This window comes from Nicotiana sylvestris, chromosome 6, assembly GCF_000393655.2.
Source record: "Nicotiana sylvestris chromosome 6, ASM39365v2, whole genome shotgun sequence".
Lineage (NCBI taxonomy): Eukaryota > Viridiplantae > Streptophyta > Magnoliopsida > Solanales > Solanaceae > Nicotiana > Nicotiana sylvestris.
The window spans coordinates 208157968-208185312 of NC_091062.1; the positions used below are offsets into that span (position 1 = coordinate 208157968).

Consider the following 27345-nt stretch of genomic DNA (forward strand, 5'->3'; position numbering starts at 1 on the left):
ACTCCATTTCTGTCTCTTTTATAAAGCTAACAGAATAGTTGAAACTTTGTTACAATAATCTTCATTATAAGCAGATTTGTTTATTTCTTTCTTTTCATTCATAACTTGCCAAAAGTCTTGCTTATTATAAGCCTTAACTGTTGCCCAGAAAAGTTGTCTTAGCTTTGGACCAGGATGTTTCACCTTAAAGTTATTATAAAAGTGCCTTGCACAAAATCTATGATTGGCCATAGGAAAAATCTTTTTAACAACATTTTTAAGCCCTTTCTATCTATCACTCATAAATGTGATGCCTCCAATATCTCCAATAGAGTCAGACAAGCAATCAAGAAAATACTCTCATGTCGGCCCATCCTTCTTATTAGCGATCATGACTGCTAAAGGAAAAATACATGAATTTACATAAAGTGAAACAACAAGTAATTGCCCCTTAAATGGACCCTTCAAAAAATAAGCATCAATACCAATAAAGTGTCTACAACCGTTAAACAATGTCGTTAAATCATTATCATAAACCACTTTTATTGTAACACCACTAATCGGATGAGTAGCTTCTATGGAAGTAGTTTTCCCCAACCAAGTAGACGTACCTCCTATTACAACATTGGGAGCATCTTCCAACAAATCTAGTAATCCATAATGATTGTCATCCACATTAAAGACTTGATAATAATTACCAATACAATATATTGTTAAAGTGAAAAATATTCCTGAAATAATAACAATTGATTAACTGAGTTTAAACTTTAAGAAAATTGAACAACAATGTCTAGCATATAAAAAAAGACAACTTAGTTATATACAACAATATAACATAATAATCCAAAGCATCCACAAATATCTGACACTGTCACTACTTTAGGGTTCATGGACTTAATCATATTTGAAAAATTAAAGCTTTTCTTAATTTTTTAAAAAAAAAACATAAAATCATGATAATATGAGGAAACAAGACAAAGAAATATGGGAGAACAACTAAATAAAGCATATTAATAGTGAGTCAAAAAGCAGAACTTACCGTGTTGTGGAAGCTCGCGAGTTGCGACGAAAACGTTTGGTTCTTTAGGAGGCAATTAACAAGAGTTGAAAAAAACACTAAATAATAAGGTATATAATTAATTAGGGCACCACCACTAAATAAAATAAAAAGTGAAATTACAATTTGCCCCTATGGAGGGTGGTCAAATATTTTAAAGCTGCCGGTCAATGGCCGGATATTGATGTAAGGGGGAAAGATGTCTAATGTTGAAAGTTAGGGAGGGAGGTTGATTTTTAAGGTAAACTTCAGAAGGAAAAATGATTTTCACCCATTCTTAACCTACATGATTAGGGTATTATGTCTTACTTTTCAAGTTTGTTCTGCGTCTTTGTCAACTTTCTATAATTATTTTGAGCACCATCTTAATATTGACATATTTTTTGCTCAACTCACTACTCTAGTGCGTGTACGCTAATACCTTTTTTTTTTTTTGTTGGCAATGCAATTGATCATATTGCCAAGGGCGGCTCTAGGTAAAGCAATGAAGCTTTTGTCTTAGGCCCCAAATATTTAAGGCCCAAAAATATAAAGTACTGCTATATTATTATATTATATATATAATTTATATTTATACAATTATTAATAAAATATTTTATATTTTTTTAAAATTTGGTAGAGGTAGGATTGAATAAGATAATAGGATAAAAAATTTCTCTTGCTAAGTTAAATAATATATTTATCTTCTCATCAATTCTATTTTTTTCTTTCTTTTTTCATATTTGTTACTATTTTACTTTTTAATTTCAACTCAGATTCTCTAAATTTGCTATTTTTTTTTTGTCACATTTGATTGATCCACACATCAGAAAGCGAGTTCTTTTGTGTCTCATTTTTTATAACTAAGAAATCCCCGAGACAAGTATCATAAGGTTCAAAATAAGATCAATTATAGGCTCAACACTATTACTATTTTCGCTTAATACTATATTTTTTTATATGGGAGAGTTCAATACCATATAACGTACACCTAACCCACATATTATATGTTGTTCTCTCACACTTTTTTGTCTCAATATTATATGGATTTTATGAAAGAAATTTTAGGGTCTTTTAGTATATTTTAGTTTTAAGCCACCAGTTGCGTTGAGCCGTGCTGATTAATTATCAACAAGTATTTATAGATCACTGTCCTATGAACGTGTTACTCAACCAGCTTCATTCATATCTGGTAACTAAATAACACATTCACTGATTATTTTTTATTTTAATTGAGACTCTATAAAATTTGATTGAGAATGCTCAAGTAGGAGATAAGTAAAGCTTTGATTTAGATTTTCAAAATTTCTTAATAATGGATTTTATGATTTTATTGCAAGTTAGGCAATATTAAAGTTTGCCAAAAAAAGTACAAAAAACATTGGACAAAAGAAAGAAAGAAAGAAAGAAAGAAAGATTATCTACTCTTTAACACTAAAAATAATTTAGAACTTTGAATTAAATTACTTAAATCTTCATATTAGTAAATATTTTTTACACAACAATATCAAAAGTAACATATTGAAATTACATGTCTAACATCTTATTTATTTAAGTTACCTCTTACTAATATAAATAATAATACTACTATGTGAAGTTAAAGGTTTTATCATTTAAGAATGTTATACTATAAATAACAAGTATGAAAAAAATAGCAACACTAATTTTTTTCCTGCATATGTCGGTATATATATACTAATAAAAAATATATAAGGTCTCTTATTAAAATTTGGCTTTAGGTCACTGATTTTATGGGGACGCCCGTGTATATTGCCTAGTTGAGGTGCCACGAGTGTTCTGGGATAAACATGCTTATACCCATACGGTTTAGCTCGACCATACGACGGGATACCACAAATTTCAATGCTATATATCACGACAGTGAGTCATATTTTTTATCAACTTATTTATATTCATTATAATTTATGTTTAATACTTTCGCTAATATACTTCTTTCTGTTTGTAATATTTGTCTAGTGCAAAGGACGTGGAAACATTGGAACAGTCCGAATTCTACAAACAATGGGGACACCGATAGTCCAACGACAAGTACATATGCCTGTAATGGTGCTAGAAGTAATGGGGCTTGCACTTGACTACACATTTGTTGATTTCGCCTTTAATTGGACCACTCTTGGCTGAATTGACGAGCGGTGGGAACGTATACCTCCCTTTGCACTTCGTAGTGGCAGCTACGTGGTGTCAATGGATGAATCTCTTCTTGCTCATGATGAGTACCTCCGTCAGTGGTTGATGTGGAAGGTTTCGACATGCCAACGTATTAATTAGTTTATACTATTATTAATCATATACTTGAAGGTCTTGTATACAGTACCAAAAATCATTAAATATGAATATTTATGGCAAATTATACTTTTATGTCAAGATTAGAAGTTCTTGTACAGTACAACACATGATTATACCAAGAATTTTATGGAATTATATATTTATAAATTAGAAGAATTATACTTTTGATTATGTGGTTACCTTGGCAAAATACTATATTTTACATGCATGACTTAAACATCTTACTGTTGCATCAACAGCTTTAAATATTTCTGAAGTTTGGATATCTCTCTTTAGCAATATCTTATTCAGTGAACTACAAGAGATTATGACTAATATAATGACGACATAATCCTTCCAGAATGTGGTATATGTTTGAAGCAAATGTTTGAGTCTTGAAAGAACAAAAGCATCAACTGTCTAAGCATAAAATTTGGTATCCTATCAACTTAAAACAAGATTTCAATTCTACATTCTCAAGAAGGGTAGTTTAGAAAGAAGATTTCTAACATTCGATGGATCAGCAAACTGCAACAGGTTATGCTCAATCCTTTCAGAAGTTTGAAAGCAGTAACATCAAATTTAACTTGCTTCTTACTTCATTTGATTTATAGACTTGAGGATAATTGCTTTTATCTGAATCTTCTATACCTCTGGCTGGTGTTTCTCATTTCCTTGACATAAAATAAGCCTATTAAGTTGGGGAAGATACAGATATCAAAAGATGTTTTACTCACTGACACCCCACAATAGTACTTAGATGATCTAGGAATAATCTGGTTAAGCAATAAGAGGCAAAAAGAGAGAAAATAAAGTGGTGAAAAATAAGCAAATCAAGCCAGATAAGATTAATTTTCAGCCTAAGACCAACAAACTTATAGCGTCAGCGTTCTACCATCTCAGTTAGAAACAAATGGTTGAGACTTGCCGTGGAGAAGAAGGATTCCCATACTGTCTAGTAGAGCTCTCAACTTCAACTTTTTTAAGATAGTGCCTCCAACATTTGATGCATCTAGAGTCACAGCAGGGAGGGACAATCTCTCTTTCAATTAGTTTCTCCCTTAAGAACTGTAATTGCATACCAAAAGCAGAACAAGAATGGTAAATTAAGCATTACGATTAATTTTACAATAAGAAACAAAGAAACCATATAAGCAAAGACAGGAAAATCACATTCACCTGTATAAATTCTTCATTGTGCTCCCAGGTTCTGTCAACTGATAAAGTCTCTGGATGACAGGTCCAAAGCAAACTATCTAACAGAGTTTCGAAATTTAGAGATTGCATAACTTGCTGTATCTTCAAATGCTTGACAACAGATAACGGGCAGGATGATGTTCCATTCAGTTCTTCCGCAATAAATGTAATCTTGATAATCAACAAAAAATGAACGAAAAAGATAATCAAATGTAACGAAAAATAAAAATTAACCAAATAAACTGAAAATGGAGTGCAGACTTACATTCGTTGAATTTATAGACAAAACTAGTACATTCAGTTGTTCGAATCTAGATAGATATGCCCTCAAATTTTGAAACCAACTTGTGTTGAGATGATCATTGGGTGTTAATTTGAGATAAGATTCCTGTAAAGAAGATCTTGTCAAAGAGAATATGACAGGCAATTTAGGAGCTCCATATTCAAAACGGAGCAGCTTTGGGGTGTCTATCTCAACTTCCATCAGACTCTTGTGAGAACAGAATGTCAACTGCCTAAGCACACAACTCGAAAATTTAAGCCTCGTCAACTTAAAACAAAAGTTCAATTCTAATTTCTCAAGAATGGGTAGGTCAGAAACAAGATTTTCTACCATTTGGTCGGTAATCTGCTCATATGTTATGCTCAATTCTTTCAGAAGTTTAAAAACAGCCACGTCAAAATTTAACTCGCCGTTATATCCTCTGTAATACAGACTTTGAAGGTTAACAGCTTGAATCAGAATACTTGTATATGTTATCTCATTCGCTTGATGCAAGGTAAGCTTCAGAAGATTCGGGAGATCAGATATCAATAGATGTTTTACTCCCCGACACCTGATAAGACTTAAATCTTCTACCGCAGGACAAGCAGAGAAAATTTCCAAGATTATCCGCTCCTCCAAAGCAACATCAGTAAGAGACAGCTCCCTCAATTTAGTAAGCTTTATATGATCAATAAATAGAGGCCACTCGAGCTTAAAGCCTCCCAATCTTAGAACGACTAGCTATTTAGCTGTAAATGCTGTACCTGGCAAAATATACAAATCTTTTTCATCTTGAGAATTAATATACCAATCTTTTTGTTGGTACTTAACATGAAAGTCTAATTCTTTGATGCAGTTGTTGGTGGCCAATCCTATCCATTCGTCAATGCAAGAGGCACTTTTTAGATCCGAAAGTTTAAGAGAAAGCCTGAATTTCTCTATTATTGCCTTTTGGATGCGGAGGTTGATCAATGAGCCTTCTATAATACGTAGGAAAGCATCCCTTACATCAGCTTGTTTCGTTCCCTCTTTTTCTGTCGACAAGAGTTCCCGTATGGAAAGGTTTTGGTCAAAATCAAATGTAAATACAGGAAGCAAATTCCACACTTTCAGCCAGGTCTTAGAGAGCACACTAGTTTGAGCTGCATCTTTTGGAGGTAGGAAGAAGAGTATGTGCTGCAAAATAGGGTCAGGTAACTGAGAGATTCGATCCATTACAATAGCTTTCTTTTTCTATGGCGCATGAGTAGGTACTTCAGTGGACATTTTTCCTGAAAATCAATCAGGCAAAAAGATAAATTAAACTACATTTTCCTTGATTTTATTCAGATGTCTAAAAGAAAAAGGATCAAGGTCCTACAAGGGCCTGGGCGATGTCAGAATATTGTATCACTTCCCAAAAGATGGAGATTTCATATGCAAGTCTTACGAAACTTGAAACACTTGTGAATGCTGACAAACAGTCAATTCTTCTATTTCCAAACTTGCCAAGTTCTGAACTCAAGCTAGTCACAAAGAGAATGTATTCTACTACTAGCCTCGCGTGTGCAATTTCACCAGACTCAAAACATACATGAAGTAGTAAAACTTTAACCTAAATAAATTATTTTGTAGAACAATTAACAAAAGTAATACAATATTTTTCAGAAATTTCAGAAATAGATCTTTTTTAATAGAGCTAATACTGTCTCTTTCCTTGTACTTATCTTTTCTTGTACTGATTGCATCTACTTTATGCCTCTAATGAAATTTCTCACTTCATAAGAAAAAACTTCAGAAATAGATTAAACTATTTTTCGGTAAGGTTTTATGTATTATCTTATTCCAAAATTCCATCGGTCAAAATGTTACTGAGTAATATTTCGTTATTTTGTAACGACAGTCTGCTACATCATTACAACCTGATAAGTTAATCTGCAATAAGACCTGAGATAATAGGGACGAAAACATTACTCAAAGTAATGACATTCTGCTAAAATTCCATCATCGTACACTTTCAGCCTTTTACAGGCAAAATTCAAAAAGCAGCAAACTTTAGGATGATTGCATTTCTGATAACTTCATCAACTCTCATCAGCATTCAAGCAAACAAATACTGGCGTTTCATAATCTATCGGATTAAAAAATCAGCACTCACAGCAATCAACATTTCAAAAGAATCTTTCAATCAGCATTCGACCACTTAAAAAAAACAACAGCAGCATTTTCACGATACACTGAAATATATCTGATTTACACGAAACAGGGGTAATTTTGGTAAAAACGAACCTAAATTGCTTGAAGCTTTTTGGTTTATTTCCAAGGAAACACTATTGGAAACACGCCCTCACCAGAGGACTGTCGTCGTAGCTATCACGGCTGGGATTTGAGCAACAAATTAGGGATCGCCGGAAAGCTACTAAACCCTAAAACAGAGTGAGAAACTCCTAGCGCTGAAAGAGAACAGCGTTACTCTAAGTAACGTTTTCGAGGAATTTATCGGTGAGTTCAACAATACCTAGTGTATTCTAGTATCAATTTTCTGTCCATTGAATATGGCATAAACCAAAATTCAAAATTGAAGATCAAGTGTCAAAAGGAACAAAGGGAGGTAAACAAAGAAAAAACCTCTAGGATGGAGCATGGAGGGTACGTACCTCGGGTAGACTGGAGTTGTGCTCAATCAAAACTTCTGCATCGGGAGAAATTAAAAAATTGCCAGATTTACGGGTGGTCGTTTAAAAATAGCTCACTTTCAAAAGTAATATAAATTTAGCCACTTTTCATGTAAAGATAAATTTGAGCGAAAATACTGATCAAAATCCGGAAAATATGCCAGTATATTATGCTGGAGTTCAGCATAAGTATAGTTGAATTACACCATATTATACTGGGGTTCCAGGATAAGTATGTTGGAACTCCAACATAATATGATGGAGTTCTAGCATAAGTATATTAGAACTCCAGCATAATATAGTGGAGTTCCAGCAAAGTATACCGATCCAGTATAATATGCTGGAAGTTCATATACAAGTGCTCGAATCCCCAATATATTATGCTGGAACTTTCCGTGTGTTGGAGTTCCAGCATAATATGCTGGAAGTTCATATACAAGTGCACCAAACTCCAGTATATTATACTGGACCGGTCTCTGTTGCAGCAAAATAGTGGCTATTTTTTATTGACTTGGTAAATATTGGCTATTTTTAAATGACCAGTCCGAAAACTGGCTAGATCGTCCCATTTTTACTTTGCAAACGAATTCAAACCCTTAATACGTACCTGATTATAAATGGCGGAACATATTGAGAAACTTAAAACGTGGTTACGTAAGTTTATTTCTTTCCTATTTCGAAATCCCCCTAACGCCAAAATAGGTAACACCATTTTTGGTAGAGAATACCTCGTCTTTCATACTCCAGCCCAATTTATATAGTAGCGTTCAAAGTAAAATAAATCGCCATTTTTACTCAATTTTCAGAATTGCCACATAAATTACGACAAAGGGAGTACTATTTAATAAGATGTGATTTGATTGATTGCTTTTCCAAACATACTCTGAAAATTTTATAATAGTTCGTCGTATATTGGGATAATAGTACTTTTGGCTTCTCAATTATTGATAAACTAGTAAATTAGCTCGCGCTTCGCGCGCGCGATCTTAAAGGAATTTAAAATAAGATTAAATAATTGTGTCATATAAAAGAAAGTCATTTTTACTAACCAAATATTTATTCCTAATTTTACCATGAACTATTATAATGGATAAATAACCTACTACAACTGGTAAAACTGCATTAACAGTTCAATCACTATCAAGGCAATAGCATTCTTTACCAACTTATTATGATTTATTGCTTTAATGTCTCCTTTTTGCTATAAAGAAACATGAAGAAGGGTGGCGATAGATCAGGATGGCAGTAAGGTAGTCATAGGTAGCAAGAAATTGATATGAAGTGCTAGCTGATTTTTCATTTATTGAAAAAAAATAGCTAATAGCAATCAAAACTTGCTGAAATATTGGCAGATGCATGAATATTATATTCTCATGCAATGAATTATAGACCTTGAAGGCAGCAGAAATTTCTGACGTCCAAACTAAGCTGAAGTTTTGAAGGGAAAAAAGAAATCCATTACATTTAAACTGAACATGGATTAAGTTCTTACCACTTTTTCACATATACTCATTCACAGCCTTTTTGAAGAACACTAAAATATACATGAGTATGTGTATTCTCATCCCCATAATAGGATTATTTTGAGAGTTAAGAGAAGCTAGCTAGCTCTTCAACAAAAATATGCATATGACACCTTTTATTGCTCCAGGCCTCCCACTAACATGAAAGGAAAAATGTGAAAAAGAGAGAGCTAATTCTTAACACATTCAACAACAACAACAACAAATAGAGGATAAAACCAGCGATAGATTGCTTGGGCCTTTGAAATTTAATGTGACAGTGGGACATTATGTTCCTTAGCTTTGTCTCCCTTTAGGACGATCATCTATAAAAACTGAAGCAATAAAGAGATATATATATAGTAAAAGAATTTATGTGTTGTGCTTCAGCATCATACAAGTGTTCTCTATTGCAATTCTAGCTAACGGAGCTAGAATATACATTGAAACAAAGCGACAGATAGATGAGAACAAAATCTTGTATAGAGGGAAAAAACCAAAAGAGAGAATGAATAAATAAAACGGTTTGTTATTGGATGATGATTTATATCAAGCAACAATACTTCTACTAAGGACCAGAATATATAAAACATATGTGTTTTCCTACTTTATTTCTATGGTTTGTCGTCCCTCTTTGGATCCTATTACACTCACTTTTTTCCCTCCTTCCAACTTCTCTATAATTAGTCACTCTTTGGATTTTTGTTTCAGAAAAGGATCAGGGAAAAATGGTAATAGTTTTTGATTGCTAGTTTAAAACAGCTATCTTCTTTCTTTTCAACTACTTTACTTATTTCTTTATGCAACGATGATACTAAGTAAAGTTTCTGCATAAACGCTGAGCAAGCATCTCTGCTTGGTTTTTGCTTTTCTTGACTAATGTGATTTTCACAATTTTTTGTTTTTCATTTTTCTATTTTTCCTAAAAAAATGCACTCAGGCCAAACACTATGTATAAGCCAAATAGAAAGCAGGAATAGAAGAGGAGGAAAATGTTTCACCGAAATCTCAATACTCTTGGTTCATTGTTCCTTACTCTAGCAAAATATAATAATGATGCTATCGATCTCCAAGTATGGTGACACAACGACCAAAAAACTAATACAGGTCACTGGATGAAAAAAAGGAATTTAATAGAGCAAAACATCAACCAAAGTTGAAGCGAGGATTCTGACGCGAAGATGAAAAAACGAATACAAGCCCAAGATGAGTAAGAAGGAAATTTAATTGAGACATACATGAAAACAATCACTAACCAAAGATGAATGTTGGTTTCTTCTCTGCTTTGGTGCCTTTGAAATTGAAAACATAAAGGTTTTAAACGACTGTTGGGTTGATTTCCTCTAGTTTGTTGGTTTCTATCTTCACTGGCTGGCCTGCTTGTCGTCATTGAAATTGAGAACTTGTAAATTTTTGTTTGAGTTGTTTCTGGAGGACGCTAAAACAGTGGTGTATCCTCTTCAATAGTTTGAATGAACTTAAACGTGAAAGTTTTGCTTTGTAACGGTTAGTTTGTCGAAAATTCTGAAAAGGTGCTTTCCATTTTTAATAGCTTAACTATTTAGATTTAATAATTGAGTATCCTATTAAAATGAGAGGAAAAAACTAAAAAAAAAAATGAGAAATCAGATAAATGTAATTCCTAATCAACGAGGACTGCCACATCACCTGGCTAATGTCCCTCAATATATAGATTCTGTGATGAAAACAATAAAAGAAGAAGAACAATGTTGCAGAGAAAGAGAGAGAGGAAATTTTTATTGAATTTTGGGATGATATACAATGGGGTAAGACCCTTCAATTTATAGGGAAAAAATGACTTAGCCACAAAGTAAAACTCTCTACAAGATAGACATTCACTCTAATTACAATTCTATTCATAACACTCCCCCTTGAATGTCTACTTAATAAGTAATTTGCCTCATTAAAACCTTACTAAAATAAAACCCAATGGGAAAAAAGATTCTAGAAAAGGAAAAAAAGTACACATATCTAACAATACGCCTTTTGGTTGCCTCGTTAAAAACCTTGCAAGGAAAACCCAGTGGGACAAAACCTTGTAAGGAAAAAAGAGTGCAACACGTATTAAACTCCCCCTAATGAGAGCATCATTTCACAGCCTTGAGCCTTCGTATCCCAATCTTGTGTACTAGCTTCTTGAAGGTTGATGTCGGTAGAGATTTTGTGAACAAATCAGTCATATTATCACTTGAACGAATTTGTTGCACATTGATATCACCATTCTTTTGAAGATCATGAGTAAAAAATAACTTTGGTGAAATGTGATTTGCCCTATCTCCTTTTATGGATCCTTCCTTCAATTGAACTATGCATTGTCTTCATACAAAATTATGGGTAGTTTGTCACATTTCATACCACATTTGTCTCGAATAAGATGTATTATAGACCTCAACCACACACATTCTCGACTTGCTTCATGAATAACAATTATGTCAGTATGATTAGATGAAGTAGCCACAATTGATTGCTTAGTCGATCGCCAAGATATGGTAGTGCCTCCACAGGTAAACACATAACCTGTTTAAGATCGAGCCTTGTGTGGGTCAGATAAATACCCAGTATCGGCATAACCAACAAGATCGGGACTGCAATTATTGCCATAAAATAAGCCCATATCGGTAGTCCCTTTTAGATACCACAATATGTGTTTGATTCCATTTCAATGTCTCCTTGTGGGAGCAAAGTTATATCTTGCTAAGATATTAACTGAAAAAGTTATGCCAGGCCTTGTAGTATTAGCAAGATACATTAGTGCACCAATTGCACTAAGATATGATACTTCAGGACCAAGTAGCTCTTCATTCTTTTCTTGAGGTCGGAATGGATCCTTATTCACATCAAGTGATCGAACAACCATCAGAGTACTTAATGGATGTGCTCTATCCATGTAAAACCGTTTCAATACCTTTTCTATGTATGCAGATTGATGAACAAAAATTCCGTTTGCCAAATGTTCAATTTGCAAACCAAGACATAATTTGTCTTTCCGAGATCTTTCATCTCGAATTCTTTCTTTAAATAATCAATTGCCTTTTGGAGTTTTATAGGAGTTCCAATAAGGTTTATGTCATCAACATATACGGCAAGTACAACAAATTTCGATGTTGTTTTCTTTATAAAAACACATGGACAAATGGCATCATTCATATAACCTTCCTTTAATAAATACTCACTAAGACGATTATACCACATTCGTCCTAATTGCTTTAGACCGTACAAAGATCTTTGCAATTTAATTGAAAATATTTCCCGGGACTTTGAATTATGTGCGTTACGCATTTTAAATCCCTCGGAAATTTTCATGTATATCTCATTGTCAAGTGAGCCATAAAGGTAGGCTGTAACCACATCCATTAAATGCATGTCAAGCTTTTTATGGACAACAAAACTAATGAGATAACGGAACGTTATAGCATCCATAACGGGTAAATATGTCTCTTCATAATCGACACCAGACCTTTGTGAAAATCCTTGTGCAACAAGGCGTGCCTTATATCTTTGTATCTCATTTTTCTCATTCCTCTTGCGTACAAAGACCCATTTATAGCCAATAGTCTTAACACCATTAGGTGTTTGGACTACAGGTCCAAAAACTTCACGTTTTACAAGTGAATTCAACTCTGATTGGATTGCTTCTTGCCATTTTGGCCAATCACATCTTTGTCGACATTCTCTAACAGATTGAGGTTCAAGATCCTCACTATCTTGCATAATACTAGATGCAACATTATATGCAAATACATAATCCACCACTATATCCAATCGATTCAAATTTGTCTCAATATCGATTGGATTTATTGATAATTCCTTATTTTCTTGAGTATCAGGCTCAGTGATTTCCTCATGAATCTCAGGATTGGTTAAATCGTGGATTTCTTCATGAGACTCTTTCGTAGTGTCATTTTGATCATTTGTTTTCCTTTTTCTAGGATTTCGATCCTTAGAACCTAATGGTCTTCCACGTTTTAGACGTATTTTTGACTCATTAGCTATGACACTAGAAGGTTGTCCAGTAGGGACATCAATACGGATTGGAACATTCTCTGCAGGGATATGTGATTTTGTTATCTTTTTCAAATCCGTAAATGCGGTTGGCATTTGATTTGCTATTCTCTGCAAATGGATAATCTTTTGCACCTCTTTTTCACAAATAGAGGCACGTGGATCAAGATGAGATAATAATGGATTTTTTCACAAAATTTCCCGTTTGGTTTCACTAACTTCTCCCCCTAATTTTGGGAAAAAGTGTCTTATCGAATCGACAGTCTGCAAATCGTGCAGTAAATAAATTCCCCGTTATTGTTTCGAGGTAGCGAATAATAGAGGGCGATTCAAACCCAACATATATTTCTAACCTTCTTTGGGGACCCATTTTGGTGCGATATGGCGGTGCTACAGGCACACTGCGCATCCAAAAATTCTTAAATGGGATATATTAGGTTTATGACCAAAACTAATTGCAACGGAGAATATTTATGATAATTTGTCGGTCTGAGACAAACTAGCATTGCTGCATGCAAAATGGCGTGACCCCAAACAGAAGTGGGCAACCTCGTTTTCATGAGTAACAATCTTATTATCAATTGCAGACGTTTAATTAAAGACTCTGCAAGGCCATTTTGAGTGTGAACATGAACTACAGGATGTTCCACTTTTATCCCAATTGATAAGCGATAATCATTAAATGCTTGGGATGAAAACTCAGCAGCATTATCAAGTCTAACAGACTTAATTGGATTATCGGGAAATTGTGCCCGTAATCGAATTATTTGTGCCATTAATTTTGCAAACGCGAGGTTGCGAGATGACAATAGGCACACATGAGACCATCTAGAAGATGCATCTATTAAGACCATAAAATATCTAAATGACCCACTAGGTGGGGTGAATAAGTCCACAAATGTCCTCTTGTATACTTTCTAAAAACGCAAGGGACTCAATCCCAACCTTTGTTGGTGATGGTCTTATAATTAACTTGCCTTGATAACAAGAAGTGCAGGAAAATTCATAATTTAAAAGAATCTTTAAATTCTTTAATGAATGCCCATTTGGGTTTTCAATAATTCGTCTCATCATAATTGATTCAGGGTGTCCCAATCGATCATGCCAAAGTACAAAAGTATTGGAATCAGTAACCTTTTGGTTTACGGTAGAATGTGCCTCAATTGCACTAATTCTTGTCCAATACAGACCACAAGTTAAAGATGAGAACTTCTCAATAACTCTATTTTGGCCAGAGACTTTCTTGGTAATAATGAGATATTCAAGATTACTCATCTATTGTCTCAATATGATATTCATTTCGGTGGATATCTTTAAAACTCAACAAGTTCCTACTGGACTTGGAGGAGAACATTGCATTCTCTATGATAAGTATTGTTCCCTTAGGTAGAGTTATAGCAGCTCTAAAGCCTTAAATTAATTTACTCCTACCAGAAATTGTAGTAACATCTGCCTTACACATACTTAAATGAGAGAAATATTTCTTCTCTTTGAATATTGTATGTGTCGTATATGAATCAACTAAACAAATATTTTTACAATTGAACTTTGATCCAAGATTGCTTTGTGGGATATCCATATTTGCTTTCCATAGTTTGACATACAAAACAAATATACGAATAAACATTAGTATATTCTTATCGATTAAATATATTCATGAATTTGTTCAAGCGATTAACAAGGGAGCTAATAATGAGAAAGATAAGGACATTAAGTAGAATTAAATACCATACATCTAAATAATACTATTAACACAGTGTGAAATTGCAATTGTAGAAGAAAAGAAAACAAACTAATTTAAAAATTAGTTTTACGAGCACACATTGTAATGAAAAAAAATTATTTCTATTTGTTTCATGGTCAATCACTTCTGTATTTTGGTTGTGGCTTTTAAGCTTCGGTGGTCATTGCATGTTGGACTGTTTCCTTACAACTCAAGGCTTGACACTACAGATAAAGCTTGCCTTGCATTCAACATAAAATCTACCCATCTTAAACAAGTTGTATCTACAAGTTAGGGAAAATTCAGAAGTGGGAAAAGATATGCCACATGTGTTACGACGCGAACTGTATGGGCGTGATCGCACATGTCCTTAACTATATACTATCAGATACATAATCCGTACATTGTCCAATGCAAAATACTCAATTGATTGTATAAAACAAATATTATAACTATATTTAATCAAAACGAACTAACACTATTTTATAAAATAAATAATACTAATGACTACTACTCATGTAAAGAACTATGGTTACATGATATTTATTCACTAGCTACTAAGAATAGGCGAAAATAAAAATTAAACTACTTAATCATCTTTAACCACGGGTCCATCACCGCAAGTGGTCTATTTTCCTATCAGGGTGCTCAAAGAAGTCTGTCACATTTAAGTGGGTGATGTCACATTCATTGTCAAATTAGCTTTAGGGCCTTTATTCTTTAGAGATGCTTGATAAAGCTCAACCAAATATCTTGGTGTACGACAAATATTTGCCCAATGCCCTTTTCCACTGCAACGATAACATTCAGTTTCTGTACCATTTGCCTTTGGCTTCTCATCTTTCCCTTTCCAATTTTGGTGGTTATTTTTCTTTGGGAGGTGATTAACACCAGGAGAATTTCTTCCTTGTCTACGCCACAGCCACGACCACGACCACGAATAAGGCCACGGCCTTTTCCACGCTTAGCATAATGGGAATACACCTCATTCACTTCAGGCAATGGTGTAGACCCAGTGGGTCGATTTTCATGATTTCTCATGAGCAAGTCATTGTTTCGCTTAGCCACAAGGAGAAGAGAAATCAGCTTAGAGTACTTCTTGAAACCTTTCTCTCTGTACTGCTGTTGCAGGACTATATTGGAGGCATGAAACGTTGTAAACATTTTTTCAAGCATATCATAGTCAGTGATAGTATCTCCACAGAGTTTCAATTTAGAAGTAATTCTGAACATCGCAGAATTATATTCAGAAACAGACTTAAAGTCTTGGAGCCTTAGATGAACCCAATCATATCGTGCTTGTGGAAGAGTGACCAACTTTAAGTTGTCATATCTTTCCTTTAAGCCATTCCACAAAACAAGCAGATCTTTGACTGTGAGATATTCTATTTTCAACCCTTCATCAATGTGATGACGCAAGAAAATCAAGGCCTTAACACAGTCTTGGTTGGATGCTTTAGTTTGTCTTTAATGGCGTCTCTAAAACCCATTGCATCTAAGTGGATTTCAGCATCCAACACCCATGTCATATAGTTCTTGCCCGAAATTTCAAGGGCAACGAACTTTCTTTTTATAATGTCAGTCATAATTAAAAAGAGGAGAAAAGTTATACCTTAATCTTCTCAAAGAGCTTTTTGAGACAGTAGAGTCTCGTGCTGATAACGTGTGACGAAAACAATAAAAGAAGAAGAACAATGTTGCAGAGAAAGAGAGAGACGAAATTCTTATTGAATTTTGGGATGATATACAATGAGGTAAGACCCCTCAATTTATAGGGGAAAAATGACTTAGCCACAAAATAAAACTCTCTATAAGATAGACATTCACTCTAATTACAATCTATTCATAACAGATTCTGATTTGTTTTCTTTTCTGTTTTTTTATTTTTTATATATGACTGAGCACATTTAATCTTTCAATTAGTTAAAATGTATGATTTTGGTCCCTTTATAGGAAATGTGTCATATTTTACGATTTTAAACTATATTTTAAATCTAATATGAAGTAACAATACAAACTTAACATAACACATTAGTTCTTAACTGGTGGGACATATTAATAATTTAGGTAAATCCATGAACATTTATAAGCAAATGATTAAAGGTGCACATACCAATTAATTGAAGGATAAACATGCTAAGCAAGATATTACAAAGACTAAAATCAGAATTTTAACATTCTTATTTTTACATGTTAGCATAATGTGTTTGACCAAAAAAATATAATTCTTGGTTTAAATAATTAAATTTATATGATTATGGATTAAATTTAGTAAATAATAATATTTCTAAATGTAACTCTCGAAAGTATGACAAGCGTTAAATAGATCTGGTAGAAAAGTTATAACAATTCAAAAACTATACCAAAAAATATGTGCAATAATATAATATTTAATAGTAATAAATAACAATAAATGATATTTAAGTAAGCTGTTAAGCAACCAAGTGACCCCTTACTAACGTAATTAATTCTCTCACTAAAACAAATGCTCTCACTTTTCTCTAAATCAGATACAGTATCCCCAATGCATTCAAGTGACCCCCCCCAACCAATATCCCCTCCACCTCCCCTTGACCCACTTAATTCAACCAATGAAATTTTGATAAACAATCCTACTCAACCTAATCCCACCGCCCAAACATCTAAGATCACCTCAACAACGGCTACTTCCAAACCAAAAAACTATAAGAAAGCATCTGATTCCACCGTCAAACCACCCTTGCCGATACACCCAAAGATAATACTAGCAATATTAATCCAAACACTAACTCTACCAAGAACACCATCCCCACACAACCCAGAATATCTTCGAATTTTGATCGACCACCTAGAAACAATGAACCTACAACTGGCTTTTCTGGTGCTCAACAACATGATCTTACCCAAGCTACAATCACCCACCCAATATCTAACCCGCTAGATCAGAACCCAGGTTCAACCAACATGCAACAGGTGAAGGCCCCGATTGGTAACAACAGAGCTAATGCTCTGTTTGGTAATAGAGGTAGTGATTAAAATGTGTCAAAGCCATCATTTGCTGCAGCAGTCCAAGCAAAACTTCCATCCCTTGATGAAGGAACTGCACAAATCAAGATCAGATACGACACTCATCTAGGTAAATCGACAGTCTTATTTTCAGCAGAAGATTACTTTATTACTTTGGCTCAAGATTGTAAACTTACGTTAATAGGTAAGTTCTACAGAGGAAAACCCACAATGGAGGAGATTAGAGAAGTTTTTATAAGCCAATTTCATCTAATAGGTTCAGTTAAAATAGCTTATTTTGATTTTATAGATATATACATTGATTTCACAAATGAGGTGGATCACAATCATATCCTATAAAATGAGTATGTTGATATTGGAGAATCACCTATGAAGATCCTAAAATGGACAACTGATTTCAAACCTGAAGAAGAGACATCTATTGTCCCGGTGTGGATTTTGATTCATCAACTACAATGTCACCTTTTCAGATGGAAAGTTATCTCTAAGTTGGTTAGTGATGTAGGAGTAGTTGTAGCACCAAATCAAGCCACTTATTCTAAATCAAGAAGGCTGAAATTGATCTTTTGAATCCAAGACTAGATCAAATATGGTTGGGCTATAAAAGATTGGATGGAACTGATGATGGTAAATGGCTTGACATTGAGTATGAAAAGGTCCCAAGCTATTGTCTATACTGCAAACTTCAGGGAAATCTTGAGATCCAGTGTAGAAATAAGGCCAGGGATGATAAAGTTAAAGCTCAAAGAGAAGAACAAAACAGAAAAGAGAAGGAGGACAAACAAGAACAGGAAAATAATGGTGAAGATGGCTTTCAAACTGTAACAAGGAGGAGAAGCACAAAAGACAAGAAAATTTCAGTAAACCACCAGCAAAGTAGGGAAACTGATCAGAACAAACAACTTGAGAAAATCAAACAGATTCCTAGAGAAAATAGGGGCATCTCTATTAGAGAACCTTCAGAGATTAACCAACTCCCTATAGTTAAGGAAGTACTTGGAAAAGGGAAAGGCACTGAAACTGAAGAAAATATGGTACCTAATAACAAAAATCAAGTTGCTCAGAGTGTATCCACGAATGCTATTGTTACTGACATACCAGAATCAAGTAACAAAAGGAGAAAAAGAGGCAGAAAGAAAAACTAGAATGCGGCAAATGTGAAGATGGAGGCAAGATCCAGACATGGATAAAACATGTCCCAACAAATATATGTCAAACTGATATGGAGAACCAAGGTAACTCAGAAGCCTTGGTCCAAAAGTAGCAGGACCAAATTGCTCCATAGGCTCAAACTTTCTTATTGACCACTCCAGTGGAGGTGAACAATCAAATAGAATCGCATGCACAGGAAAAGGCAATAAATTATAATGTCAATCCTGAAGAAGTCCAACACAATTACTTGAAAATTATTAGTGATACAACTCTTGATGAAGAAAAATAGAATGAAACAGGATACCATTTAAAACCTGGAGAAAAATCAGACTCGGTGTATGGAGAGGATAATAACTCAGATGTTATGGATTAAAATGGAGATGAAGAAAGTTCAGAAGCAAGTGGAGAATATGCAAGTGTTGATAGTGAAGAGGCAGACAACGATAATCATGCAGATACTCTGGTTGAGAACTTTTGTCCCCAGTCATTGGTAGATGTTAGTGTGACTTCAACCTTTTACAATCTTATCAGCTCCGGACACCTATCCCCTAGGGGCAGAGGAAGGGGAAGAGGCAACAACAGAGGTGGTAGAACTTCAACAAGAGGAAGGAGTGGCAATCAACAAAACCAAAAACCTAGAAGGGTCTCAAAGAACAAAAACTCTTATATTAGTGATTGTGTTTAAGTCCCTTTATTGGAATATCAGGAGCATTAAGTCTAATGATTCTCTTGAAAGACTTAAACAACTAATCATTGCTGAGAAACTTTTAATTATCGACTTTTGTGAACCTTTTCATAAGGCAAACAAACTAGACAAGTTCAAAAGAATTTTGGGCTACCAATATGCTTAATCAAATTGCAACAGTCAGATTTGGATCTTTTGGGAAGTTAATCTTGGTTGTGCTACCATTGAGGAGGATGATCAACAAGTTACTTGTAGAATTAAGATAAATGGAATCTCTGTACTGATATGCTATGTCTATGCAAAGTGTGAGGAACTTTTGAGAGAGGACATATGGGACAAACTCAGAAACATCAGTGATAACTATAATATGCCATGGCTAGTTGCCGGGGATTTTAATTGCATTGTTGATCCTGCTGAGAAACAGGGGGGCTCCCCTCATAGAATGTCAAAAAGTCTTGCATTTATATAGTGTATCATGGACTGTGAATTATTGGATGCTGGATACATTGGCTCAAGCATTACTTGGTGCAATGAATGGTCTCCAGATAAGAGAGTCTGGCAAAGACTAGACAGGGTTCTAATTATCATGATTGGTTGAATATTTTTGACTCTACCAATATTAATCACTTGATTAGGACTAGCTCTGATCACTTTCCGTTGTTGATCTCAGCTAAGTCCAACAATAGATACCATGTTAAATACTTTAGGTTTCTTGATATCTGGACTGAGGAACCTGGCTTCATGAGTGTTGTGGAACAAGGTTGGAATGTTGAAACTAGTGGCTCTCCACTTTGAAAGTTTCACCTGAAGTTAAAAAATACTTGCAAAAAGCTTTCAGAATGGTCTAGAAATACAGTTGGTAACATATTTACTATTGTGAAGGTTTTGGAAGAAAAAGTTTTTGATCTAGAAGAGAAGTCCATTAATGACAATTCAGTGGCTAATAGAGTTTTTCTTAATCAGGCTAATGCAGAATTGGTTATGGCTCATAAAAAGGAGGAAGCTTTTTGGGGCAGAAATCAGGAATAAAATGATTTGTAGAAGGAGAAGTGAACTCCAAGTTCTTTCACTCTATAGTCAAAGGGAAAAAGAGAAGATTAACTCTGGCCAAGATGATTAGTGGGAGTGGAGGCTAGATTGAAGGAGAGGATAATATTGCTCAAGAAGCTGTCAAATTTTTGAAAAATAATTCACTAAGGATGATGCACGGAAGGATCTTTCTATTCTGAATTGTATTCCAATGATTGTAAATGAAGAAGATAACAACAGACTATTAGACCCACCATCCATGGAAGAACTCCATGAGCACTCACAGTGCTCCTGGACCAGATGGGGTCTTTGGAAAATTTTACCACAGATGTTGGGAGGTCATAAAGGAGGATTTACTACTAATGATACTTGATTTTTTTTGCAGGTACCCATTACCAAGATCTCTCACTCACATATGTCTTATCCTGATTTCTGAAGTGGAATCTCCTCAACATTTCACGGAGTTAAGGCCGATCAACCTTAGCAATTTCTCACGCATGATTATTTCAGAATTGATGAACCGGAGGCTTGCTCCTCTAATCCAGAATCTTATATCTCCATACCATACTGGCTTTATCAAGGAAGATCCATAACTGAGAATGTCATGTTGACTCAAGAGATGGTGCACAACATTAATCAATATCCACGAATTGGTAATGTCGTCATGAAACTTGACATGACCAAGGCTTATGACAGGGTGGATTGGAACTATTTATGCCTAGTGCTGAAACATATGGGGTTTTCTGAGATTTGGATTGATAGAGTGTGGAGGCTTATATCTAGTAATTGGTACTCAATCAATCTGAATGGAACAAGACATAGGTTCTTTAAATCCACTAGGGGGTATCAAGCAGGGTGATTCTTTGTCCCCTTCTTTATTTGTTCTTGGAGCTGAGCTACTATCTAGATTGATGAACCAGTTACCTGCAAAGGGATTTATCCCATATTCATCCGAGAGAAAGGGCCATTTAATTAATCATTTGTATTATGCAGACGATACCATTTTATTTTCCTCAGGTGATCATTTATCCTTGAAGATGATGATGTCTAAACTAGACACATATGAAAGAACCTCGTGCCAAATGATCAATAAGAGAAAATCTGGCTTCTATGTCTCCTCTAACTTCCCTGAACCTTTTATCACTGAGGTTGAGAATATTACTTGTTTTCCCCATCTTCAATTCCCTATGCAATACTTAGGATTTCCTATTTATGTTGGTCGGAAGAAAGTAGTTTTTTCAACAACATGGTTGCTAAAATTTCTAACAGAATGCAAGGGTGGCAAAGAAACTTCTATCTTATGGTGGTAAAGCGGTCCTGATAAATTCAGTCCTTCACTCACTGCCTTTGCATCTGTTGTTTGTTTTATACCCACCTAAAACTATCCTTTCCCAAATTGAGAAGATTATTGCTAATGTTTTTGGGGTAAAGAAGAGCACAAAAACAAGTTCCACTGGAAATCATGGACTGATCTATGTTTTCCTACTCAAGAAGGTGGAGTAGGTTTTAAATCATTGAACGATTTTTGTAAAAAAAATTCTGCTAAGGCATGGTGGAACTTCAGGACCAAGCCTAGTCGTCAGAGAGATTTTCTTGAAGCTAAATACTGCAAAAGGAAACATTCTATTCTCATAAAATGGTCTTATGGCCAATCTCATAACTGGAAAAGGCTTATGGATATCAAAGAAGATGTAGAGAAATTTATCCTGTGAAAGATAAGGAAAGGAAGTATGTCCTTTTGGGGGGATAATTGGTCAGGTAAAGGAGCCTTGGCAAAGCTGATTCACTACCAAAATGCTCCCAGAAAAGTTCTTGTGAATAGCTTCTTTGACGACAGAGGATGGATTCTTTCTAAGCTCAGAGATGTTCTAACAATTTTATCAACTATATCATAGGGATTGAGATCCATGAAGGTACAGATGACTGGCTAATATGGACAGTTGACCCGAATGGAGTTTTTACCTGTAAGTCTGCTTGGCAAAACTTGAGGAGGCACCAGAATAACTCCTTTACAGCGGCTATGATCTGGCATAAGAAACTCCCCTCTAAAGTTTCTTTTTTTATACTTAGAATGTTACAGGGAAGAATTCCAATTGATGAATGTTTTCAGAAGTTGAAAATGACACTCCCTTCTAAATGCTCTTGATGTACCACTCATAAAGAAGAGACTATCCTGCACCTACTTTGTATGAGCCATATTGCTGATCAAGTATGGTTTTTCTGTAGTCAGAGTTGTGGCATCACTATCAGAAAATGAGATATTAGGCAACTTCTTATGTCCTGGTGGTTAACCAAGCTAAGTAATGGGATTCACGTTGCTTTAATCAAATGTCTTCCATCAGTCATATGTTGGGAGATATGGAAAAGCTGATGCGCTGCTAGATTTAAAAATGTACGTGTCTGCTCGATTCATAATTATGCAGGTCTGTAGATCTATGTATTTGCTATTAAAGGCCCTATTTCCTATAGTGCATCTGCCTCTAGAGTGGTATGATATGTGCTATACAGTTGATAAAGCTAGACCAGTTATCATCAGTAAAATGGTTACATGGAGGAATCCTAACAATGGATGGCTAAAACTAAAGATTTATGGCTGTAGGGAAATCCGGTAGTGGTGCTGGTGGTGGTGGTGTTGTCAGGGACTACTTAGGTCGCTTTATCTTGGCCTATGCTAAAAATTATGGGCTTTATAGCAATAATGTGGCTGAGGCCAAAGCTTTGCTACAAGGATTGATCTTGTGTATTAACAGAGACTTTCTCTGTGTGATGGTGGAATCTGACTCCCAATTGATAATTGACATGATTAACAACAAAATGACAACACATTGGCATATCTGATATATCATTGATCGGTATTCAACTCTCTAACAAAGGTATTTTTGTTTTTGTTCACACTTACAGAGAGGGCAATATTGTGGCTAAAAAAATGGCAAATATGGGAGAATCAATAAATGGTAAGGTTTTTAATGGATAATTCTAGTTCCTTACCGAATATAATGAAGTCATTATTGAGACTCGACCAAGATGGCATCCCTACTTTCAGATTTAAGCCTAAGAAGAATCATTTTGTTATTAATGATGCCAATAGTAGATAATTTTGAACATTATATAGTGTTGCTAACCTTGTGTATAACATCCTTTTGTGAAGTTCATTATAGTCAAATTGTAATGGAGGTCATCTCCCAAATTAGGCAGATCGTCTGGGTCCAAGTGTTCTTAGAGCTGATTTATATCAGTCCTCATCTTGCTTTGGATGCTATGGTCTATGCCCTCCTCCGTGTATTTATTATTTTTGATAATATACGGGTTGGGGTCATCGCCTAAACCCCATCCATAAAGGTGGACTTTTGCTTTAAAAAAGAAGACATTTAAGTAAATAGGAGGAGTGATTCACCTAATAAAGGATGAACTAGATGATTATTCTGTTCATTGCAGTCGAAACGATTGGACGAGCTGATCGGATCGTGATGACGGGGTCGAGCTGGCGTCGTGGCCCTTTGTGAGCCACAAATTTTGGAATTATGCTGTCAATGAATCAAGGTGATGTCATGAAGTCATGCGTCATTATGACGCATTTTCCCTATGTGTCGCTTCGTTTTGTGTGAATTTTGATTGGATATGCTGCTTCGATTACGGTGCCATGTAATGATGAGCCAATTTCTTGGTTATGATGCTTGAATTCCTATAAATAGGGGGTGAGGATATAATTTCAAACTTTAAAAAATTCTTGCATCGAAACCCTGTATCTTCCTCTTCATCTTCCATTGTTGTGCATATTTCCCTTATATTCCAGTGATCCTTATCGTTTTTATTCCCTGTTGTTTGATACCTTCCTCTTTTTTTGTTGAAAATATGTCTAACATACCTTGTAGGCCCAACGAGGGAAGCGACTCGGTCCCTGTAGCGAAAATTATTCTTCCTCATGCGGAGAACGTTCCCATTGTTGTTGAATACGAAAGCTTCCCGATTGTGGAAGAGATAGTTTCGCATAACCCCGATGTCAGGTCTGATTTCTCAAAATTGACTGAGGTCGAATCCGAAGCCTTTAAATCGCTGAAGAATGAGGCGTATTTGTTAGAGCTTAAGGCAAAATACGGCCTTCCCCATCACGTCGAGCTGATCCCTGCAGGGTGGGACGCGGTGTAGTACCATCGTCTTGGGTATTGTGCATTTTATGCCTATCTCTTTCACGTCGGCTACACTCTTCCTCACCTCCCACTGGCGGAGGAATTCTATCGATTCTATGGTGTTTGTTTGGCTCAGCTTGTGCCGTATGTCTACAAGCTCATAAGGACGCTACCAAGTTCGCGGAGTTAGCTTGGGCCGAGATCACACTTCAACACCTGATGCATCTGTTCGTCCCCAGCTTTTACAAGGGGGCTGTTGATACCCAATTTTTTCCAAAAAATATTTTAAAATTGCATATATACCTTTAAATGCATGCATTAATAGTAATTGGTATTTTTCCATAATTTCCCTATATTTTTATTAATTTATCCAGCATTTTATTTCCAATAAATAATTACAAAATGGCATTACGAGTGATTTCAAAAATAATTTCTTGATTTAATTTATTATTTCTAGTCCTATTTAAACCAATATTTCATAATTAGCCAAATTGTCATCGTTTGGCTACAATTGCAAAGTAATTTTGTACTATTTTTACCAAAACTTAGTCATTTGTATTTTTAAATACTAAATAATTATTTTAAACTATTTTCTATGCATGAAACTCATTCTTATAATTATTAGCTATTTTGTAAATTGTTTTAATTAATTTGAATTGGGTATTTAACAAATAGCCTAATTTCATTTCAATTCTAGCCTAAATTAAACCAGACCCAAACCTGATTAAATCAGTGCAATACCCCCAAGACCCAATCCACTATCCTACCCAACCCAATCCCTATTTGATCTGGACCGTTGATCAATTTTGATCAACGAACCAGATTCGTCCTTACCATAATTAACCCTAAAGACTACCCCCATTCCCCTCTCATTCGATCTCATTCTCTTCGCCGTTACATCTCTCTTCTCTCTCTCAAAATCCTCTCTGTTAAACCTAGCCCCTTTCACCGGCCGTCGCTTTGTCAGTCATTATGGTGGTCTCACCACCCTCCCAGCCTCATGGCTCTCCCTCCTGCACCGGGTTTTGTTGCCTTGAGGTCCTCAAAGGAACCAGAAGGTGGTTCGCTCACCTCCCATGGTTTTTCATGTTATTTTCCTATCGTTCATGGCTGTCTGAGTAAGATTCTACCATTTTCGGTTAAAACCTGTGATTTTTGAGCCGATTCTCTCTCTGAAACCCTGATTTTGCCTCTTGATTTCTAATATCTGTAACAAGATTTGATTCTATTCGAGTTATTTTTACTGTTCTTTTCTTCTAAAACGACTCTTCATCTTCAAACTAGGGTTTCTTGACCCCTTTTCAAAAACGGCTTTTCCTTCTGATTTTAGCATTTTTCTATGATTTTCACCATGTTTAAACGTTTATTTTAGTTTTCTTCTTTTATTCGAGTTATTATGTTAAAGCCCTAAGTTTCTTGGGTTTGGCCTGTGATTCTGAGTTCGTTTTGATAATGTGTCCAACTAATTTGTATGATTCTGTGATTTTTACCCTATGTTTGCTTGTTAGAGTTTCTGATTATGATTATTCATGCCTATTATGTGATTTTACCCTATTTTGTTCATCAATGTTTCTGATTCTTCACTTCTCCTACTTGTATCATGTTTATTCTATTAATTAGGCTATGCTCTACATGAATCCCTAATTTTTATATGATTTTTGCCCTACTCTTCTTCTTATAGTTCTGATTTTGCTTACTATGTGCTTCTTCTAATAAAGTTGTGCTAAATCAGTGCTATTTTCTACTTTTGAATCCTTGAGTCATTGTGATTGATCCTTCACTGATTTCACACGATACTCTATACTGATTTTTAATCTTGTAAAATATTTTCTGACCTTATTCTATGGTCAATTATGTTGTTAATTGATTTCTTAAGTAATTTCCTTGATTGAAATATACTGAACCTAGCCTCTATTACATGTTGTGTACTTGTACTATGCTGAAAATATTTCCTTATTCGTTATGCTCAGCCTTATACGACTTCCTTCCTTATTTGTCACATGTTTATTAACATTTGAAGTTAACTCCCCAATTGAAGGGAGTACTTATCTTGATTTTATGATGATTGATTCTGAGTCCCCATAATTAATGATGAACTTTGATTTTTACATTATTTGCTACCTGCTTTCAAACTATAAATACCTTGGTCTTTCATTAGCGCACAGACGAACACATTGGTTCAAAAGCTCTCTCTCTCTCTCACACTCAAAACTTTCTGCTTTCTCTCTCTTTCTGTGTTACTTACTATTATTCTGAGTTAGCCAGCTGCAAGCCAAGGCTGACTAGTGTGCTCTCCTGCCCCTTCACATTTGTGTTACTATCTTCTTTACTGGTATGTCCTGATTTCAATTTAAGTCTCAAAAACAATATGTTTCTTTTTCTCCTCCAGTTCATCATGTTCCTGATTTGTTTCTACCTCTATTTCTGCTGTTCAACATGTAACTAATCTCTTTATGTTAGTTATATAATACCCCTTAGGATCAAAATGTTTATCTTCTGTAGTCAATGTGACTCAATCCCCTTTTATGTCTAACTGGTTTTAGTATGAATCTCTCTTTGGCAAAACAATTTGTACCCTAAAGTTATTTAGTTCTGTTTTAATTCTAAAGTTCATGTTGTACCCCAATCACATGAACCCCTTAAGAGCTTCTGATGCTATATCTATGTGAACCTCTGCCTGT

General features: G+C 35.0%; 2 protein-coding genes and 1 long non-coding RNA gene across 3 annotated transcripts; 1 reads left to right on the forward strand and 2 right to left on the reverse strand.

Annotated features, from left to right (window-relative positions):
* Positions 1-4028: 4028 nt before the first annotated feature.
* Positions 4029-5509, reverse strand: LOC104243162 (uncharacterized). The gene is made up of 3 exons (XM_009798314.2): positions 4764-5509; positions 4481-4669; positions 4029-4369 (listed from the first exon to the last, which is right to left on the reverse strand). Exons 1-3 carry the CDS (start codon positions 5112-5114, stop codon positions 4205-4207), a joined length of 705 nt encoding a protein of 234 aa, XP_009796616.1. The 5' UTR covers positions 5115-5509; the 3' UTR covers positions 4029-4204.
* Positions 5505-5978, reverse strand: LOC104243163 (F-box/LRR-repeat protein At3g58930-like). The gene has a single exon (XM_070149918.1). It carries the CDS (start codon positions 5976-5978, stop codon positions 5505-5507), a length of 474 nt encoding a protein of 157 aa, XP_070006019.1.
* Positions 5979-17190: 11212 nt separating this feature from the next.
* Positions 17191-21933, forward strand: LOC138870144 (uncharacterized). The gene is made up of 2 exons (XR_011400381.1): positions 17191-17780; positions 20472-21933. It is a non-coding gene; the product is annotated as an uncharacterized lncRNA (long non-coding RNA).
* The last annotated feature ends 5412 nt before the right edge of the window (positions 21934-27345 follow it).